This window comes from Daphnia pulex, chromosome 4, assembly GCF_021134715.1.
Source record: "Daphnia pulex isolate KAP4 chromosome 4, ASM2113471v1".
Taxonomy (NCBI): domain Eukaryota; kingdom Metazoa; phylum Arthropoda; class Branchiopoda; order Diplostraca; family Daphniidae; genus Daphnia; species Daphnia pulex.
In genome coordinates this window covers 634,775-657,511 of record NC_060020.1, presented here as the reverse complement: position 1 = coordinate 657,511, position 22,737 = coordinate 634,775, and the positions used below count along the sequence as shown (strand labels likewise).

General features: G+C 42.0%; 1 protein-coding gene across 1 annotated transcript; it reads left to right on the top strand.

The window, feature by feature from the left end:
• The first annotated feature begins 14,189 nt into the window (after positions 1-14,189).
• LOC124192592 (thyroid transcription factor 1-like) lies at positions 14,190-18,052 on the top strand. Its single transcript, XM_046585971.1, has 2 exons — positions 14,190-16,057; positions 16,983-18,052. The coding sequence occupies exons 1-2, from the start codon at positions 15,106-15,108 to the stop codon at positions 17,675-17,677; spliced, it is 1,647 nt and encodes a 548-aa protein (XP_046441927.1). The 5' UTR covers positions 14,190-15,105; the 3' UTR covers positions 17,678-18,052.
• Positions 18,053-22,737: the final 4,685 nt, after the last annotated feature.

The following is a 22,737-nucleotide window of genomic DNA, read 5'->3' as shown; positions in this document are numbered from 1 at the left end:
TTCTTTTTTTATTATTATTTTCCAAAAGGAAAAAGTCGGAGAAAATGTCCTTTGATGCTGATGGCGCGCTCTCCCCCGCGCAGTCATCATAGATTCACAACCACTTTTTTGAGTGGTTCAGTCTATCAAAATCCAGGTGTTTGTCCCTTTGGCTGGACCATCAACTGCCTGCAGACAGTGCTGGGTGGTGGGGCGGTCTTGAATGTATAGGAACCCTTTCAATATAAACCCAACCGCGTCATTCTTATTCATCCCTTTTTAGGGTGTAGTAAACGTTCCATTCATTTGTTGTAATTGAATCAATCAGTTTTCAGCTTCATTTTTTAATTTTATATTGCAATTTTGACAAATGAACTGCAATATTCAGATTAGTCATTTACAAGCACATGAGAAAAACTAGTTAATTGGTCCTTATTGTAATCAGATTATCTAAATGTTGAGGTTTAACTTAATCACTCTACTTTAAATGAAACATTGATTCATATTCTGGGGATTTACCAGTTAAATTACAGAAAAATGTTGATCGTCCCAAATGCGACAGTTTAATAACTAGTCTGATTCCGCCATCAAACCATTGGCCAAATTACCGATTGTGGGCGATCAATCATGTTCAAATAATGTTAATTGCAATTGATTGATGTATCTTAATTCTATTGAATCTTCGTTGAGCTATAATCGCACATTAAACGGAAGGAATATGGGATTCGGTTGAAGAAAGATATATCGCTCACAAATATTTCTCACGCCTTTAAGGCTGAATAACTGTGCTCTAATTAAAATCTTTCAATATCTCTAATGCATTACAGTCAATCAAAGATAATGCCATTAATTTAACGGGATTCTATTCGAATTCCAACTGCTGGCGACCTTCGATCGACGCTCTAGATTTGCAAACGTTTTCAGGTGTAAACGTTTGGATTCCGGATATTTTCTTGGATAACCGCTTTAAAAGTCCAACTAAATCTCATTACAAGATCTCTGGGTCATAATTGAATTTTTCTGTGATGTGTAATAGAGTTCCGGATAGATTTCTGATTTCTCTACACGAAAGTATTTGCCTCTACTTAAAAACGCTCTTATAATGTCGGACCCATCAAAGTAATTTTAAATTCCATTTTGACCAGATATTTTCTTTTTCGCGATGCGCAGCTCATATCAATTAAATGAACTGTATTTTCGAGATTGATTCCTTCAATCTGAGTCATTATTGTTTGAGTGATGACGTGACTCCGAAATATTAACTTATTCGATCTCTTAAGCATTCGCAAGTCTGATTCCTGATGACATATTATTTTTATTATGGAGCGTGATCCATTTTAATTTAAGCCGACTGACACATCACGAAATGATTCGGTTATGCAAACCATGCTGGACTAAAATTTCTTTATGTGTCAGCTTGGCCGTGTTCTGCGGTCCACCTGCTGGTTCCTTCAATATAAATCATGTGGTTCTTCCCCAATTAGATTGGTCAATGTATGTCACATTTGTTCAAGAAAATTAAATATGCGAATCGTATATTTAAAAACTTATATGTATTTCCTTACATTAACCAATCATCTAAACTTAGTTCATTAGAAAATATCAGTTTTATTTGCATTAGACATTAGTGGCCACCAAATCTGAGCGATCAAGTCTGCGCTCCCGCATCTACCCATACAAATCTTCCAGTATGTGTCCGTTTGATTTCTTTTCTCCGAATATCATTGCGAATGGTTTTCACTTTTCAGCTTGATTTTTTATTTTATATTGCTACTTTGGTGAATGAACTGCATTATTAAGATCGGTCGTTTGCAAACACATTACAAAAACTAGTTAAGTGGTCCGTATTGTATGCAGAATATCTCAATGTTGAGGTTTGAATTAATCACTCTATTTGCACCGCATCATTAGTTCATATTCTGGGTTGTTACCAGTGTAAATTGTGAAATCGTTTATTCGTCCAAGATCGCGATGAACATTATTCTCACAATGATGAATTAATGATCCCTGAATCATGATGCAAAATCATGATTCAGTTCTGGTATTAAATCATCTCTATTGGAATTGTCTAATGGGCGATTAAACAGATATAAATAAGGAAAAATTACATTCGGGTAAAAGAACTTTATCCTATTGAATCTTCATTGAGCAAATTTCGCACTTTTAACGGACGGAAGTTGGGATACGGTTGAAGAAAGGTGTATCGCTCATAGATGTATCCCACGTCTTTGAGAGTGAATAATTGTGTTCTCATTCAAATCCATTGATATCTGTAAGGCGTTGCCGTCATTTAAAGATATTGTAGTTATTTTGACGCGATTGAATTAGAATACCAAGTACTGACAATAGCCGTCGTTCGACTGTTTCCCGCACTAGTTTTCAAATGTGTTCAGGTGTAAATGATTGGATTCCATGATATTTTCTCGGACATGCAACCGATTAAATATTCAAACTAAATCATATTACAATATTACAATGCGTCATAATTACTTTCTTCTCGCTAAGTGATATGGAATTCCGTGTGGATTTCTCTTCACACGAAAGTATTTGCCTCTACCGATAAAAGCGGTTTATACCAGTGTTATTTAAGCCAATCGTTGATCGTCCAAACTTTCCTAAGCCGGTGCAATTACCAACAAAGCAAGAAAAGTTTTGGAAAACTATGTGAACGATCAATGATGTTAAGTAACAAAAAATTGCAATCGTTAAAAATATCCTAATCTTATTGTTTCTTCGATGAGCAATTATCGCATATTAAAAAGACGGAAGTTGTGATCCGGTTGACAAATGGTAAATCGCTCACAATTATTCCCACGCCTTAGAGACTGAATAACTGTGCTCACATTCAAATTCTTTAATATCTATAAGGCGTTGTAGTCATCTAAAAATAGTGTGGTTAATTTAACGTGATTGAGTTCGAATACCAACTGCTGTTTCGTTCGACTGTTTCCCGCCCAAGATTTTCAAACGTGTTTAGGTTTAAACGTTTGGATTCTATATATTTTCTCGAATAACAAATTTAAACAGCCCAACTAAATCACATTAAATGTGGGAGCGGGTCATAATTGCATATTTCTTGCGACGTGTAGCGGGTTTCCGAAGAGATTTCTCTTGAAACGAAAGCATTTGCCTCTGCCTTGACGAATGTCGGAAACAAATCTTTCCTTAAATTTTTATCATTTCTTTCTATTTCGTGTTGCGCAACAAAAATCAATCAAGTGAACCGTAACCTTCCATTTGAGTATCTTTTGACCTGAGTAGTAATTTTTTGGCTGATGAAATACCCTCGTTTATTGAATGATTGGAAGGTTCGCGCAACCGTGAGTGTAATAACAATTTGCATTTACCTTGTAATTGAGCTTTTTTTTTAATTTGAAATAATTTTCGGCCCCAGCTCAATTGCTGCTTCCCTGTCCAATCATTGATGATTACGGTTTCAATAACTATATCAAATTCAATTGTCTCAGGGAGACGGAACAACTGGCCAAGCGATTAGTTCAATGAACCAGTTCTTGTGTGCCGAAAGAGCTTTCAAAGTGATTCTAAATCCAACTCAGCTAAAAGATGTGTTTCTTTTCCATATTGGCTGGTAAATATACATCACATTTGTCCATGAAACTGAGATGTGTAAAGCGAATAATAAAAAACCCATATTCATCTGCTTAGACATGCAATCGTCTCAACTTTGTTCATTATTCAAATATCAAGTATATTTGCAGTAAAGTGGTGCTCGAAGTTGATTCAAACTTTTCTGATGCAAGTCAATTACACCGATTGGTAATCGACAGCACACCAAATCGAAGCGATCGAGTCCGCGCTCCACCATACAAATCTTCCAGTATGCGTCCGTTTGATTTCTTTTCTCCGAATATTATTGCGAATGTTGGTTTTCACTTTTCAGCTTAATTTTTTAATTTTATATTGCAACTTTGGTAAATGAACTGCATTATTAAGATCAGTTTGCAAAAACACACGAAAAAAAACTAGTATTGTAGTCCTTATTGTATCAGAATATCTCAATGTTGAGGTTTGATTTAATCACTCTACTTGCACTGAAGCATTGGTTTAGATTCTGGGATTTTACCAGTAAAATTTAAGAAAGTTATTGATCTTTTGTTATTCACAGCAATCAACACTATCTGAAATAATATATTAGTCCCTTTTATATGATATATCTATGTTGTTTCTGCATCACAGATACGGGGTATTTTCTTTTGAGCGATCAAGCAGATTAAAATGAAGACAATTGCAGTGGGTTAAATATCTTAATGCTATTGAATCTTCGTTGAGCAATCATCGTTCATGAAACCTACGGAAGATGGGATACGGTTTAAGAAAGGTGTATCGCTCAAAAATATTTCCCACTCCTTTAAGGGTGAATAACTGTGCTCTAATTAAAATCTTTTAATATCTTTTATGCGTTGCAAACTTGCAGTCAATTAAAATTGGTGCAATTAATTTAACGGGATTGAATTCGAGCATCAACTGCTGGCGACCTTCGATTGACGCTCTAGATTTGCCAACGTTTAGATTCTGGAAATTTTCTCAGATAACCGATTTAAAAGTCCAACTAATCCCATTACAAGATATGTGAGTCATAATCCATATTTCTTTCCCTACATTACGCAATTGTGGCATTGACATTAGTGGCCACCAAATCTGAGCGATCGAGTCTGCGCTCCCCCATCCACCCATCCAAATCTTCCAGTATGCGTCCGTTTGATTTTTATTCTCTGAGGATCCTTGCGAATGTTGGTTTTAGCTTCATTTTTTATTTTATATTGGAACTTTGGTAAATGAACTGCATTTTTTAAGATCAGTCGTTTGCTAACACATGACAAAAACTAGTTAAGTGGTTCTTGTTGTTTCAGAGTATCTCAATGTTGAGGTTTGATTTAATTATTCTACTTGTATTGCAACATTTGTTTATATTCTGGGTTTTTACCAGTGTAATTAAAGCCAATCTTTGATCGTTCAAACTTTCCAAGAACAACATATTTTTTACTTGACTCGATAGAGCCACGAAAAATGTTACAATTGGTCTGTTATCCAAAGTCGAGTTGAGTTTGGGGAAGTTTTTCAAAGTGTCTGGAAAACCATGTGAACGATCAATGATGTTAAATAAGAATAAAATTGCAATCTGTAAAAATATCCTAATCTTATTGTTTCTTCGATGAGCAATTATCGCATATAAAAAAGACGGAAGTTGTGATCCGGTTGACAAATGGTAAATCGCTCACAATTATTCCCACGCCTTAGAGACTGAATAACTGTGCTCACATTCAAATTCTTTAATATCTATAAGGCGTTGCAGTCATCTAAAAATAGTGTGGTTAATTTAACGTGATTGAGTTCGAATACCAACTGCTGTTTCGTTCGACTGTTTCCCGCCCTAGATTTTCAAACGTGTTTAGGTGTAAACGTTTGGATTCTATATATTTTATCGAATAACAGATTTAAACAGCCCAACTAAATCACATTAAATGTGGGGGCGCCAGGGCGGGTCATTATTTCATATTTCTTGCGACGTGTAGCGGATTTCCGAAGAGATTTCTCTTGAAACGAAAGCATTTGCCACTTCCTTGACGAATGTCGGAAACAAATCTTTCGTTAAATTTGTAACATTTCCTTCTATTTCGTGTTGCGCAACAAAAACAATCAAGTGAACCGTATCCTTCCATTTAAGTATCTTTTGACCCGAGTAGTAATTTTTTGGCTGATGAAATACCCTCGCTTATTGGATGATTGGAAGGTTCGCGCATCCGTGAGCGTAATAACAATTTGCACTTACCTTGTTATCAAGCTTTTTTTTAATTTGAAATAATTTTCGGCCCAAGCTCAATTGTTGCTCCCCTGTCAAATCATTGATGATTACGGTTACAATAACCAAATCAAATACATTAAAACAGTGGAATGGAGTGGAACCACGTTTTTGTGCCGAAAGGGCTTACAATTAGATTCTAAAGCTAACTCACCTAAAACGTGTTTTTCTTTTCCATATTGGCTGGTCAATTAACATTACATTTGTCCATGAAGCTGAGATGTGTAAAGCAAATAATAAAAAACCCATATTCATCTGCTTAGACATGCAATCGTCTCAACTTTGTTCATTATTCAAATATCAAGTATATTTGCAGTAATGTGGTGCTCGAAATTGATTCAAACTTTTCTGATGCAAGTCAATTACACCGATTGGTATTCGACAGCACACCAAATCGAAGCGATCGAGCCCGCGCTCCCCCATCCACCATACACATCTTACGGTATGCGTCCGTTTGATTTTCTTCTCGAGTCCTATATTGATATTATTCAAGCTTTATCAAGGCCCAGAGGCCCTGTATGGAGGCCACGGGTCCCCAGTTTTTCTCTATGGCCTCTTCCTAAATGACTTGGAATGCCAGAAGCGCATAGCCAAGCAAATACTGGAAGGAATGCGCCGCTATATAGCTTCTATTAGTATATCTATCTGGAGAAAAAAGAAAAAGGCTACCGGTCCCTGCTGGTTTTGACTGGTGGCTTGTTGGCTGCTTCTTTGCTCGCTTGACTTCATCGTAATCGGCGTATAGCCCCGCATACATCCCATATCTCTATCTCTATATATACACACACACTCGTCTGGTTTGTTATAGTTCTCCTGTGCGCGTCTGTTTTGTGTCCTACGCGGTGGAGCGGACACGCTGGGAGCATCGACGAAGGCCAAGTCACAAAACATCATCACAAGTTGCTATCGTTACTGGTTCGTTGGTTGCTCAGCTGGCGTGCCGCTGCTACTGTTTTCCCCCTTCCGACTTTGTTCGGAGCAAGATGATGGATTCTCTCGGTCCGCCATATATCCAGTCCAGCACAAGAGGGCCGGGGCCGGCAGCCAGCTAGCTAGCGCAGAACAATGTTATTATAAAGCTTGAACGGAATTAGCCGTGCGTCGATTTCCTTTTTCTCTTTCTTTGATACGCGCATTATTTGATGTCACATTGATAAAAAGGCAGAAGAAAGAAAATAAAGGGATGCATGGCCGAGATATGCCAGCAATGCTATTGCTCCGCTCCTGCTATTTGCTACTGGCCATACGTGTCTATATGTTTCGGCTTCTGTTCTACTGCTGATGGGGAAGAATGCTTTCCAAGTTGTGTTGTGTCTCCGCGAGCTGTGTCAAGTTGGCCAAGCGTCGGCTATCCCTTTATATCGTTTGTGGAATGAGATGCGATGATACGGTCTCCGGTTCCGTCTTTTTTTTTCCAGCACCGCCCGGCCGCGCATTGTCAATCAAAAAAAAAAATAAGAAAAGAAATATAATATCAAATTTTGAGCTTTTGTATAAATATAGTCTATTCGCTCTGGTGAATGCCCGTATAGAATTGACTGCTGCTCTTGTACAGTCAATTTTCTTCTTTTAAAAATAAGAGAAATGCAGAAGCAGATATAGAGAGAACGGCCGACCTTTGACCCGATCATCCAGTGACTTTGTCGGCGGGTGCAGCCTCTTCTCTTGGTTGATACGCATATCATCCGCACAGAATCAAGAGTATAGTATATACACACACACAATGGTTTTGACTTGGCATACATATTCCCTTCAATGGAGAAAAGGTGCCGCCCTGTGCTCCTTTTTTTCCGCAGTGATTCTTGTCCATTCCTCGGCGGATTAAAAGGAATACACCGGCCAGCAGACCAGGCAGCCTCTGTTAAAAAGGAAAGAAAATATAGAGGACCGCGGGAATAGACCAGCAGCACCCAGGGATGGATGAATGGGGTTCCCTTTTTTTTCTCATTGATTCGTTTGATGCGATTATCCGAGTCTGATGAGATGAGAGAAGGAAAAGGGGAGCCTCCCCCGCCACTTATTTTCATTCCGCCCTTTTGATGCCTCGTATTGTTTCAGCAACATTTTCTTCCCTTTTCTTATTTTTTGGCAGCTCGGGGATATAGTTTTTTCTATAGCGCAGTCAGACTTTTTTAAGCTTCTTTTTTAATCCTGTGGCGGCGGCTGTGGCTTCGACTTGGCGGCAAAAGTCGGCGACGTTTTTCCAGCACCCGCAGAGTCTCTTCTGTGGCGGAGGAGACTACGTATCCGCCGCGCGGAAGAGAGTCTTGACTCGGCGGCGGCATATCGCCCTGTGTGACTCTCCTGCCTATAGATGGACGGATTTACGTCGATCCTCTCTCTCTATACATGTTGTAGTCGATCCCTTTTGCCGTCTTAAGCCTATGGGCTTACGCTCCGGCGGAATTGGATTTAGATTCGCTTCCAGCCAAAATATAGACATGATATCCTTTATAGAACGCTTCAAAAGTCTTTCGCTCTATTTTTTGTTTTTGTTTTAAAGGCTTATAATGAATGTACAGCTCTGCTTGTGTGGGCTCGCGGTGATTGAAGAGAGTCTGGAGCCGTGTGCTTTCTTCTCCTTATTCCATATGCATGTCTTGCGCTGTGCGACGGAGATGGCGGATGGAGAGTCATTGTTTTCAGATGATGTTATCCGTTTGTCTCTCTCTCTGTTCCGGCAAAAGAGAAACGCTTTTGATCCCTCCTTTTGGCACATTTACCAGCAGTTTACCAGCACAACGTTAATCCCCCCCCCCACACAGCCAAAAGACGGATCGATCCAGATCTCTCAGCCCAGCATGTCTGTATACAAAAATTCAAATAACTCTTCTATCCGCTAATATCCCAAAAAAAGAAAACTGGCGACTGTTTTTTTTCTTCTTTCTTCGGCGGGGTCAGAATATAAATACAGACGGCTTTTTCTTCTTTCAAATAGAAACGCATATCTTTGATGACTGATCGCAGATATACTTCACGGCAAATGTCAAACAGACTGTCATTCTCTTTTTTTTTCTCCTTTCCCAGGATTTAATATGCTGATCTCTCTGTACTTTATACGTTTACTCTCCCCCTGATCGGAGAGAGAGAGAGAGTTAACTTCCCCCCAGTGTTCTCAACGACCCTTTTTTATTTGTAATGTATTCATGTGTCGTAATATGCCTAGCATATAAACCGGTCCGACCAGCCGACAGCCTCTAATAACAATTTCCACGTTGAATAATGAGATTGTGTTGGCTATAAATCAAGCCGAAACAAGTCTCTTTGTTTTTTTTTAAAAAACAAACAAACAAACGCCCGAATTGTTGGTAGTATATTTTCTCGGTCGCATTTGATTTTAACGACGTCAGGGTTTTATTATAATAGGGAGCGACGAGTCACGCGTGGAATGTCGGCGGACGTCCACGCTGAGAAAACAATGTGTAACACACTGCGCAGGACTGTACGGCAGCAGCAGCAGCAGCTGGCCAGAGCTGGACAAAAATATGATTAATAATATGTTCTAGTAGTATAACCAGAGCGAGGATTGGATAGGTCGAGTCTTTCTCGTTTGTTGTATTCTCCTCGAATGAATGTCAAACTCGTTGGATAAATATATAACGAGAGCAAATGTCATTCCACCTTGTTAGACGTCTTGATACGGAGAATGGAATGGAATATAGAGACGCTATCAACAAAACAGGAGCTGCGCTTTTACATGTCGACATGATTGTCGGTCAATGGGTTTATGGAATGAGGAATTCCTATTCTCTTCTTCTTCATCCAAGGCCCCGGCAGCTTGTCTGTCATTTCATCAACATCACCGGCTTCCTTCCTATATATAGTATTCTACCTTCATCGTCATCATCATCAGGGGTAGATATAACTATACCTGCTGCGTTGGATGGTCGCATAGTCCCGGTGCGGCCTGGCGTGACGTAATACACGTCCTCAAAAACGCATCTCGTCGATCGACGTCACGACCGAAAATGTCGTCGGTTGTTGTCGTTGTTTTGCGTGTCGTATCAGATCGACGACCGCGTCTTATAAAATAATAAGCTAATCTTCTCTGCTATACAGCTCGACTCAAGCGCAGCTCCTTATGTAATCTCATGCTGCTACACAGGATGTTTGTAATATTAGGACAAAACGTGTATACGATCTCCCAATTCTTCTCTTTCGGCATCACGATTTTGCAGTGCAGCGGCGTCGAGTCATTTGTCGGTACCCAAACGACGATCAAGTTTTCTTATTGCATGTGCTCTTGGCTAACATAACAAAATAGCTCAGGTTTTTATATGCGTTTTCTATTTTGACTGCCATTTTTACGGGGGGAGCTGATAGCATCGGCAGACGCGGGAAGAATGCAGACGTGCAGCTGAGAATATAAAAAAAACCCGGCGAGGACAAATAGCATTTTATTATAGGAATAAATATATTCGCTGCGGGATATGGATCAATGATGATAATACGTCGTATAGAGAGAGAAAGAGACAGCCATCTTTAATATCTATATTTTACATTGATTAGTTGGAATGACTGGTTGTTTGTTTCTCTTTGACATTCTTGCCATTGCTCTGTTGTCAGTTATTTGACGATTCCAATAAAAGACAACAACAAAACCCCGGCATTTTATAGCCTTAAGGAATTAGCCGAAGAAGTAGACCATGCAATCAATCCTGTGTGTATTCTCACATATGCCGTGTACTACTAAATCATGTCCAATTGTCCATCGGCGTGTAGAGAGAGAGTTGGTTCTCATATAGTAATAATAGTGGCTGGTGCTGAATAATCTGCTGGTGTTGGCCTTGTTATTTTTATACCGCAGTGTATATTTGATTTGTACGTACGTCTCTTGGTGTATTAAGCGCCAGTAAAAACGTGAACGGGCCTCGTAAAAGAATACGAAAACTAACGAGCAGCTGCCGCCTCCACCACCAGCAGCCGGGATATATAGAAGTCGATTGATCATTTGATGTGCGAATTCTCGGCTGCTGCTGGGCCATTCAGCCATCGAAGCTTTTAGTCACAGCTCGGCAGCAGTTAGAGACGCGCGATACACAAAAAGGCCAGCCGATATAATAGGGGCCATCATAGAGCACTGCTGTTTATATACTTGAACGGCTGTCTATATGAATCAACATAAAAGAGCATATAAGAGAACGTGAATGGGAAATGTTAAAAAAAGAAGACGAGCCAAATAACTACAGGCTGGTCACAAAAAAATAAATAAATAAAAATAATATCCAGTGGGGTTCACTCTAAGGTCATGAGCACGATGAGAAAAGGAGCGCAACAGGGCGCCAACCCCCTCATTTCTCATATGGCGGAGCTCAGCCGACCGAGACGTGCGCTAGCTTCATTCGTCCCTTTTTGATTCCTCTCCAATGTATTATTGGATATATACTACATGTCTTTTTTTTTTCTCTCTACTTTTTCATTATGTTATGATGATGAATATGAATATAAAAGCCCGTCAGCCCCGGCGACAATATGAGCCATCACACACAGCCAGCAGCAGCTCTCCGTCGTCCTATTATGTTGGCCAAGCAGTTGGTGTTCTCCATCACGTCCCTTTGGAAAACATGGCCCTTTTGACCGCTTTGTATTCGTCGTCAAATCAGTTTTAGATTGACTGTCAGGAACACGGGAATCATTCTGGCCTTATTCCTTTTGAATATCTCGACTCTGGTATTCGGCCGCAATGCCCACACCAATTCTCCTACATGTTTTCTTAGCTTGAATTCTTTTGTGTTTAGCAATAAAACGTGAAATAATTGGCGACTTTTAGGCGAGAAGCGCAACATCGCCAATTAAGATAAAAAAAGAAACAAATTGAGAACTTGACCTTTTTTATTAGTGATATGGAAACATGTGTTTTTCTCATTTAGCCCGAGACATTCACAACATTTTTTTTTACAGAATAAAGACCCTCTTTCATCGTAATAGATACTTATCTTTTTTTTAGAGGCTTGGGAATATTTTTCCGGTATAAAAGAAAAAAAAGTTTAATGTGCGCGTCTGAGTTTTATTGATGCGATAAACTGACAGCCTGTGATGCTGTCCTATATATTAGCGTCGATCTGCAAAAGAATAAGAAAGCGATGGAGCGTAAGAGGTCGGTGCAATCGATGATTGATCTATATGGGGTTCTTCCTCCGTTGGCTTCTTGTATAAAATCTGCTGGATGTGTATCACACATTTGACTGGGCTGTTGTTGCGCGCGCGCGCTGGCTGGTCGGATGGGAATAAGGTGACGGCAATCAGCGCCAAAGAAGGGAAGAATCAAAAGGGCAGCCGCTTCATATAAGCCCCGGCAACATATTATCGTCATCATCATCATGGCCATCGAGGGAGAACGGCCTGATAATAATAAGAGAAAATACTCATCATATGCTGCCTCTGTGTTGTGTAGAGACGACGCCTCATTGTTGTTGTTTGGAACCATCAAAGGGAAATCGAGCGTCGGGGCTAATGGCAGATAAATGACGTCGCGCATGGTCAATCAACCGCTCATCTTCTTTTATATATGTGTGTGCCACTATTCTCATATCTCTCTCCCAAGTTCCGTCTATATATTCTCTTCCACCGTTTTTATCTCTCCGCCGCTCTTTGATGAAGGATCGACACTATTGGCCGTATATACAGGAGAATGACAATGGCGAATCAGTAGCTCGTTGACTGGCCAATTTCTTTACGATAAAACGAGCCCATTGAATATCGTGCTGGGGCGACGTGGCGATGAAAAATCAAACGCTTTTTATATTCATTATTATTATTCCCGGCCGTGTCCCATTTGATTCTTTTTTGGCCGTGCTCTCTTTCAACATCTGCCGTTATTTTTACATACAGAAAGTTAGATTGCTCTTTTTAATTGACTTGTCTGTGTGAGAGCTGCAGAGAATGCCTCGAGGAAATGGATCGTTGGACTGGATGTGTGATGGATCAATTCATCATCGTTGATACAACAAACACGTACGGCGGTGTCTTATTCATCATTTTAATCGAAACCTGTTACTATTATTGCACAACACATAAACGTCGTTCCCGGGAGACGGACGAGGGAAATTTGACTCGAGCACACACACACACACCCACCCACAAATTGAACTGTTTGTATTATGCAGATGAGCAGCAGCAGTCGTCGTCATTGTCTGTCTTTTCAAGAGACTAGCGCACCATATATAGCAGCACTGTGTTGTGTTGTAGCTGGAGGGTTCAATTCTCTATTATGTCAGAGATTGAAAATTGGCCTGTTCATTGAAAAAGCTGCATATAATATTCCCGTCTAGCTGCTGGGGTACTACATACATTTAGGAAACTATATGTGAGAGGACTACACATCTGACGGCTGCACTTTTGATAGAGTGTATTCCTTTTCGTTGGTCTCTTTTTTTTCTCCCCTCAATGGGGACTTAAATTGTCGAGATGGAGAGAAGAAAAGAGACTCGACTCTGAAAGAAAATAACTCTCTCTCTCTGTGTGTGTGCAGCAGTCGGGCCAAAAGGGAGAAGAACTGAAGAAAAAGCTTTTGTCGCCCCTCTTTTCAGCTCTCTGCTCTGTTTTCTATCGACTGCAGGTAAGAAGAAGGGAAAAAAAGATAAGAAGAATGTCCCAAATAGAATCAAAAACGTGTGTATTCACTCTATATATTCCTCTCCCCATCCATCCCAGCACTGTATATAAACACGCTAGTTCAGTTCAGAGTAAAAACAAGATATGCGACTCGTATACAACAACGCGAGCAGCAGACAATAAGAGCCAAAGGGAGTGGATGTAACGTGTACACAGTAAATAAAAATTCCCTCTTCATCATTTCCTCCTCGGCTTTGACATCATTTCCTATTTAAGAGATATGGAAAATCTGTTGAAACCGACAACAGCACTCGAGGCGCCCCCCGATTTTTATTCTAAAATTGTACATGTTTCTCGCATTTCAATTGTGCGCGTATTCGTTGCTCTAGATTTATTTATGTCCATACGGTGGAATGTTGTAACTGGGCGACACAAGGAGCAACCAGGAGCGTGTACGCATCATTGGCCACGAATAGAAAACGCCACGACATTTAATAGACACGTAATGCAGGGAGCACCACGTTGATTTGTGTACCAGCATCATACGTCGTATAGATAGTATTAATCTTTTTTTTTCTTTCATATTATACAATCGACGCTCTCATAAGGCGCACAGCTCTATTGTGCAAGGAGGCCTATAAATTTCATTCTTTTCTCCTACCCGTTTTCTTATCAAAACGGTTTCTTGGCTATTCACTAACAAAAAAGTTGGCTCCGCTATTTTAAACCGTAACATCATCACCTTTTTTCCTATTATGTCCAATTCACAATAGACTCTGGCGATTTAATAGATTTAACGTATAAGCAAGAGCCCAGATTAAAAAAAAAAATAATAGCTGTTAACTATATAATAGTGTCTGTATATGGCTGGCTCATTAATATTAATAAATGGTTTGGTGCGCATGCGCTGGCAACGGCAACGGTCGATTGATTCCCACAAGGAAAATCCCAAAAGTCGTCTGCGCGTTTGTATTTATTATCGTCTCGTCCATTTGGAGAAATCAAACGATCGACAATCGTCCTAAAGGGGAAGCAAGAAAAGGAGGGGGGTCTTGATGATAGACGGTCGTGATATGGGAAAATCGTTGGACACCCACACGCCTACCGTTTAGTGTGTAATCATCAAGAGAAGAGGGTTGGGGTGGAATTGTTGGCCGATGTGGGAGGAAGTGGTGGGGTGGCCGTCGTCTTCACCCTGATTGGCTGGCCGATGTTTAGCGTGCGGACGGAAAGGAGAAGGGAACCTCCTCCTGGGCGTCGGTCATTGGCAGGCGTCGACTGGCTCCAATCGCTCCTAGCTCCTCCCTTTTCCCCACTGAGGTGCCTTCCCTTCTTGTGCTGGTAGAGGAACGGCTCCGCCTCCTCCTCCCTGTGATTGTCGACGGACCCGGAGTCAAATCGTCGCTGGAGGGGCCAAGGACCGGCCCCTTTATACTCTGTCGGTACGGACGGTCGAGCATTCAGAAAGCCTTGAGCTGAGCTCCAAGAAACAACCATCCAACATTCGTTCTTCCACTTATTTTCTCCCCCCACTACTCAACACAAATCTCAGCGACAACTTGTTTCATTCTCAACCAAAAGTGCAAAGTGATTTCTTAGTCTCCCATGGTGCTCCAAGTGTCGACCCATTTTTAAATTCAAATTCTCCCGCGTTCGCCACTTTGTTCGGTTTGATTATTTGGTTGGTTCATCCGAAGAAAAACCTAAAAGGAGGACAAGAGAGTGCGATTGATTATAGTTGTCTATATTGAATGATGATTGCCGACCAAGTTAACGCATTGAATCGCGCTCGGGAAGTGGCCGCAGTTGCCAATCTCATCCGTTTGGCAGCGGCATCTCACCAGTCGGCCCAAGCCGCCGCAGCAGCAGCAGCCGCAGCCGCCGCCAGTAAAGCCGCCGAACATCAGAACAACCAGCCGTCGCCCAAGATCAAGCGTGATCCGGCGGAAGACAGCCGCAGCAGCAGCAGCAGCCGTCACAGCACGGAAGAAGAGGAAGAAGAAGAGACGATCAGAATGTCGTCGTCAATAACTGGACCGGTGGTCGTGTCGTCGGCCGCTTCCGTCATGCCCGTCTTGCCCGTCGTCCCCCAACCGTCGAAGCGCATCTCCTTCAGCGTCGACTCGCTCCTCTCCGACGTCCGCCGGACCTCGTCTTCGTCGGCCCAGCAGCCGCAACATCCACAGACTCAGGCCGCCGATTTATCCCTCCGCTCTGTCGGCAACAACAACAACACGAGCACCGGCAGCCACGGCGGGTGTCACACATCCAGCGACGAGGAGGACAACAAATCCATGATGGACTCGACGGAAGAGGTGGACTGCGACGTCGATTGCGACGAAGATGACGAGGATGTCGACATTGAAGAAGAGGAGGGAATGTCCGAAACTTCCGACTCGACACCCAACGGCAAAATCTCCCGGCCGTCTCCCACGTTGGCCTCAGCGGCCGCCAGCATGTTCCACCACCACCATCCGCACCATCCGGCCAATCTCATGAGTCACCACCATTTCCAGCAGGCCAGCCTGCAGGCCATGCAAATGAGAGGCATGGTGGCCGGAACTCACCCCAATTCCGGCGCATCCGTCGGTGGTCCGTCTCCGTTCCCCGGTTCAGCCGTTGGACCGGCCTCGCACGGATGGCCTTTACCTTACGGCTTGGCTGCAGCCGCCTGGGCCCAACACGCATCTCAATTTGTCTCCAGTAAGTTCGCGTTTTATTTCATTTTATTTTTTTCTTGTTACGTCATTACCCATTATAAATTATACGGGGGGCCTATAAAGAGATGAACCATTTACAAGTTCAATTACAATTGCGGGAAAATTAAAAAATGAAGCTTCTGTTACTTGTCCGTCGGATTATTAAGTGAAAAACAAAAATAAAAATAAAAGTTTTTGATTGTCTAATCACAAAGTTGAGGGCGAGAGAAAACAGAGATTGATAACGGAGGAAATTCTGATTTATGTAGTTGTTGTTGTTGCACGGCTGCTGATGGGCAGATACGAGGTCCCGGACAAGAACAACACAACACGTGAAGCAATTGAGGGGCGAGAGAGACTTTGCTGGGGCTGCGGATGGTCACTGAGAAGAAGAAGAAGGAAAAGATAATTATACACTCACGTCCAACTTATATTATATGCCCAGCGTTGTTGTTGTTGTGAGTGTGTATAGGGTTGGGCTTTGGCTTGGGGGACGCGTGCGGTCGGTCAATCGGAACGATTGCGTGATGAGAACGTCTTCTTGTGATGTTTGGGAGCGTGAGTCACGCAACCCTTTTCTCTTTTCATTTTCAGTTTCGGGTTTGGACGATCCACACACTCTGGGTGGATGGCATGGCTGTTATTTATAGAGCGAGCTCTTCATTATATCGCCGTGGCGAGGCTTAATTAGCGGGGGCACACATGCAGCAGCAGCAGTTGGGTATAGAGGGGGGGAAAGAATATATAAGCCAAGCTTCAAAAAGCTCATTTAAATAATCTATTTCATTCTTGTGTTGTCTCTCTCTCTCTCCGGTGTGTACGTACGGCAGTTCACGTCAAAGGGCGGGATAGAATCAAGTCTCATTTCTACGAAATTTTCATCCAATTTCAATTGTTTCATTTGTATCTTTTTTTCTTTTTCTCTCTAGAAGATGGATCTGATTTGAGCAAATTGCCAGCCAGTCTTCACCATCAAGGCCTAAATCACCACCACCACCACCACCTGGACGGTCTGCCCAAACTGCCGCCGGGCGGTCAACTCCGCTGCCAACTGCGCAAGCACAAGCCCAACCGCAAGCCGAGAACGCCGTTCACCACCCAGCAGTTGATGGCCCTCGAGAAGAAGTTTAGGGAGAAGCAATACCTGTCCATTGCCGAGCGGGCCGAATTCTCGGCTTCGCTCTCGTTGACCGAAACCCAGGTGAAAATCTGGTTCCAGAACCGACGCGCCAAAGCCAAGCGGCTCCAGGAGGCCGAGCTGGAGAAATTGCGGATGACGTCGCGCGGACCTCTCGGGCATCTCATGTCGCCGCACAGCGCCGCCGCGTTCGGCCTCTTTGGTCCCGGCGCCATGTCCGGACTCTACGGACCACCACCGTCGGGAGGCGGAGGTCCCGGCGCCCCGCCCAACTCTTCCAACGGCGGCAGTAACAATCCTAACTCTTCCGCCGGAAGCAACGGCAGGCCTAGCAATGCCTCGGCGGCCGCAGCTGCTGGAATGATGAGCGCCTTCGCTTCCCTCTACCCGATGACGAGCAGCTCGTCGGCCATCAGTTCCAGCGGCCCGTCTATGGGCAACAACAACACCGTCACCACCAGCGTCGCCGCTATGATTCACCGCTAAATCCATCATCTCTTATTGTGTTCTCAAAAAATATTCTACAAATGTTTATTACATCAGCATTCAATATCCTCCTTTCATTACACCTGCCGTGTAAAATTCGATACAATGCAGCGCATTTCAATTGCCATCAACTCCCCACTATATAAGAGATATGTAAATAGTGATGTAAATAATAATTCCTATAAAAGAAAAATCATCTTTTTTTTTTTGAAAAAATTCTCTCCTTTTGTTTTCCGGTTTGTTGTGCATCTCCCATTGTTTCTCTCGCCGCTGGTTACATCATTTCTCACTCAACTGTGTTTATATATAATTGTTTTTTGTATTTTGTATAATCATTCGTTTCTGTTTTTGTGGCAAATGCAAAATGGAAAAATTCATTCATTCATTCATTTGAAAATTTCTATTTGAAAAAAACAAAACTACACCCAAACTACCAATTGTTCCGTCGCCGAGTTGCTGGCGACTAGACATCGATATGTGTAAATAGGGCGCTTCCAAGTTGGACATTACACACCCACATTATTACATAATAACCTTCACCCTGTGTTCTCTAATGTATACGTGTGTCTCGTTCAAAATTATAAAAACGAGAGATTGTCAATGTGAAGAAGAAACCCATATAAGAAAAGACAATTGTTGTGCTGTGTATGCGTGTGCCGACCGTTCATCTCTCAGCTTTCCGATCTGTTCATAATAATAAACTCTCCCCTCTCTTTCGTGAATGTGTGGAACAAACAAAAGCAAATCGAAACTGTCTATCTGTTTTCGTTCATTCATTCCCATTATCGCCGTCATCGGCGAGAAGCGCGCCTGATTGATTGGGTTGAGGGATATCAAAGAGCAGTTCTCTCACTCACGTTTGCTCTTTGGCTGATTCGATCCATCATACGCAGGGGAACATTGCCTTCCACTTATCAGGTAGATGTTTGATTTCGATTCGTTTTCTATTGGCTGTTTGTTGCTGGCGTTGGAATGACGTCACACCGCTGGTAACTCACACACACGGATGTATGAAAACCCGTGTCGGGAGATGAGACATCCATCACGTCATCTCACGACGGCTGGGCCATCCGTCACAATGCGGCGGCGGCCGTCTAGATAGATATCGCACGACTCCAATCGAAGATTCGCTGCTGGGCCAAATAATAACCACAATCATTATTGTTGTGGATTGTTAGTCGCTGCTTAACTATTAATCATCATCGCTGCATCAGCTGATCTAGAAGAAAAGATAAGTAGGTCTCGTCTACTCTTGCGTCACTCTTTTTATTATGGAATTTTGATTTTGGTTTTGTTGGTCCCGTCCGTGACTGGATGCAGCTGCACGACCGGCGGTGGCACCAGCGGGTGGTTATAATCTATAGAGACCCCAACAACTATACAAAAAGAGAAAAGAGTTTTCTTTTTGGGAGCCTTAATTTTTTACTTTTATTTTTTCGCGGTCCAGCAAAACAGCAGCAGCTCTCAAAGTGGTTAATTGCGTGTCGCCGGACGTACGGACTGAATAAAATAAAAACCCAAAGGGGAAAAAAAATAAAAAACGAAAACTGGGCGACCCCTTTAAGTAAATCAAGTCCACAACTGGTCGCCGTGGCAACCAGACACAGCACACAGACAATGGGAGGGGAGAAAGAGACACTTTGGCCGGCATTGAAATTGATATTGACGAAACCTATTAGAAGAAAACTTGTACACAAGTTCCCTGCTGATAGACTGTTCAATCAATTAACTGCAGCGCCCAGGTGAAAGTCGTTCAAATGTCAATTGTTATAGCTACTATTCAAAAAAACAAATCACAGCACGAAATTGGAGTGCCGATACACATATTAAAACACGTTTGTAATGACCTTCTCCTCATCAGTCAGCAGTTGCAATTACAAGGAAAACTATACGTATAACAATCACGGCTCTTATTTTTCATTCATTCAATCGTCGGTCCCTAATGGAATATAAAAGGTCGAGGCAAATAGATTTGAATTTCTGCGTAGCGTGTTCTCTAATATGGCCACACCCTTTCTATTCCAAAGAATTTCTGTTTTTTCTTTCTATTTCTTATTCCTTTTTTCGGTATATAGAACTTGACACCAATCAAAAAATGTTGGTTTTACCCAACGACGAAGAGAAAAGAGATATATGTTGTATTGATCTTATATGTTTTTGTCTTGTGTGTGCTGTGTGTGCTGGAATAGACTTTCGGGATCCCGGCGTACGTGCATATATAATTAGACGGAACGACCGCAAACAAAACCCCTAGACAATTGGGCATTGGGTTTCCCTATACAACAGAGACGAATACTGTAATCACGCGATATCTATTATATCTGCTGGATATGTGCATGTCGATGTAACAAGCCTATACGCACACACACACACACATTAACTGCTGTTGTGGGGGCCCAGATTTTTGGCTTATACATACCAGCAGACAATCGATTTTGATGGAATAACACGCATCAGCAATCACGACGTAATTAATAGACGCGGCCCTGCTGATGATAATGCTGGGGTAGTACCGAATCTATACATGCAGCCGGGGTTCTTTTTAACACACAATCGACATTCCGTGTTTGGGGTAGAGAATGAAGAGTTCAAAAGTCAGGTGGTTAACTGGTTATGCTTCGATGAACGTCTCAATGGAGAATGGAATCGATATACAAGGCAGCAGGGAATATAATAATAATAAGAAGAGAAATCCAGCAGGTCTATCCCAGCACTCGAGGAATATAGATGAGAAAATAACTATAACATCACAAGAGAATCGAATGTATAAGATGGATGGCTTTTTTCTTTTCTTTGGCCAAGAATATATAAAGGTGCACCTCTTTTTGGGTGGATATAGGAAAGAAAAAAACCATAACAATGGGACCACATGCTGCAGCAGCCATTTCTCTCGATTTTCCCCATTCCCAGAAAATGGTTTATGGGAAAGTATATCGAGAGTGTAGATTGGGCGAGGAGGGGGGCAGACTATTTAAAGGACTAAATAGCTCAAGGGTCGCGTTGACAAATGATTAGAGAACAAATCGCCATCAAACTATATATACGAGTGTATATGTACACGCGTATAGAATATACAAGGATAGAAATATCTTTATAAGGTAAAAATGAGCAGAAATCAGAGACCAGTCTCTACCTGTGTGTCATTCGAACCGGTCAGTTCTTTTGTGTTCACAAGAATAAAAAAGTGAATTTTCGTTTTTTTTTTTACAAATAAAAGAAATAACTTCCCTTTATAAGAAACACCAGCTACTCCAAGACGACACGAAGAAAATCTAAGCCTCAAAAAAATTCCCACCAGAAGAAGAAAAGGAATCCGAATTTTTTTCTTTTTCGGAGGGGGGTCACATTAAATGGGAAAAGTATAACCGAATTATGTGTCGAGTCAAGCCAATTCATTTTGCTATAATACGCGATGATGACCTCGCAGTGCAGGTTGTGTGTTGGTATAAATTTATAAATGTCGACCTTTAGAGCTGGGCCTTTTTCGGGGCGGGCCATTGATCTTGATGTCTAAGCGATTCAACAAACGCCGCATTAAATGTGTCATATGGACAAGGATATTTTCTTATTTCTGATTTTTCCCTTCCAACTTTCTTTTGCTTTCTTTCTTGATAGAGGTGGACTGTCTACGAAACCATTTGCCAAAAATGCTACAAGAAAAAGAGAAGGGCCAAGTCACACAAGGAAATTTCAATTGAAAGAAACCGACACTATTACGTCAACTGCACAGCAAGGTAAACTATACAAGACGCGCTATACACATATAGCGTATAGTGGATTCAATTGAACTCGAGGACTGTGCTGTATATCATAAAGCAGATGGAATGCGCATTCATCAACTCGCCGCGTCTGCTGCTGCTGCCGGCCACTGGAATGTTTTCATCATCGTTTTTTAAATATTATTTTTTACCTTTTTTTAGCTCAAATTTGATTTTTCATCATCACCGCGTCATCAAACTCGAGGGGGAAAATTCCCTCGATCTCCTAACAAACAACAACAGCAGTTGAATTGGAATATTATTTAGCGCATTACATATAATAAATGTATAAGCAGTACGTCAAAGTGGCGCTTTACGGTCGTCGTGTGTCCTCATTCCGACGCCTTTTTTCTCTCTCTCATTCTGGTTATATTGCTGCTGCTGTTGTCAACATTCCGCTCGGTTACATTCGACAACCTGAAATGACTGTGCACTGCACTATAGGCAGCAACTGTACATAAATAGGATACTGGATACTATAATAAAAAGCTGTAAAACGCCTTTTACATAATGGGCCTGGCGCTTCGGAGGTGTATGTAGCAATCAGTCGCCTGTTATACACAAGTTATAGCCACCCCATCGCCTCCCAATGGCTCGACAATTAGACATAACATTTTATTATAGCCTCATTTGTTATTAAATTATTACACGACACATTTGAAGAATTGAATCTTATTATATTCCACTCATTCCTCGACATCCATCTTCATAGTCGATATAATTCTTTGGCTTCTTGTGTGTCTATTAATAGAAATTGTGTATAAAAGTGAAGGCGGAAACTGACTCTCGTGTTGTTGCCCGTATGTTCTGCTGGCTGCTGTTACCGTGCAAGATGCGAGGATATGATATGGCCATCTCATACATTTACTTTGCGACGATGGAGGCTATTGCAATATACACGGACAAGTGTTGTGTATTTCGGATTGGGGGCGGACAGGGCCAGCAAGAGAGCCTGTTTTATCAGAAAATTGGGCCTGTCAGTCTATAAGATCACCAACAAGACGAGTCGCTCTGGCGCATTACATTTCCGGCGACCGGAAAAGTATAGCCTATACACACGTTTATCCACAGGCGTGAAGTTTGTCGTTGGCGACAATTTTCAGAGTCATCCGTGTAAGCGTATATTAAGGCACGTGGCGGAAAAGCAAAGAGATGGCCAGTTCCAACAGGACGCGGGACCGAGTGTAGAGGCTGTAAAACGTTCGGAAGGAAACGACAGCCCGCGCAAAACCTGATGACGTCGCATCCTTTCCAGTGTGTCAACCAGGAGGACACATCAGCAAACAATATCAATGGAAGGAC

Coding starts and splice junctions, on each gene's coding strand:
- LOC124192592 (XM_046585971.1), top strand. CDS start 15,106: ATGATGATTGCCGACCAAGTTAACGCATTGAATCGCGCTCGGGAAGTG. Junction 16,058..16,982: donor CGCATCTCAATTTGTCTCCA/GTAAGTTCGCGT, acceptor TTTTCTCTCTAG/AAGATGGATCTGATTTGAGC.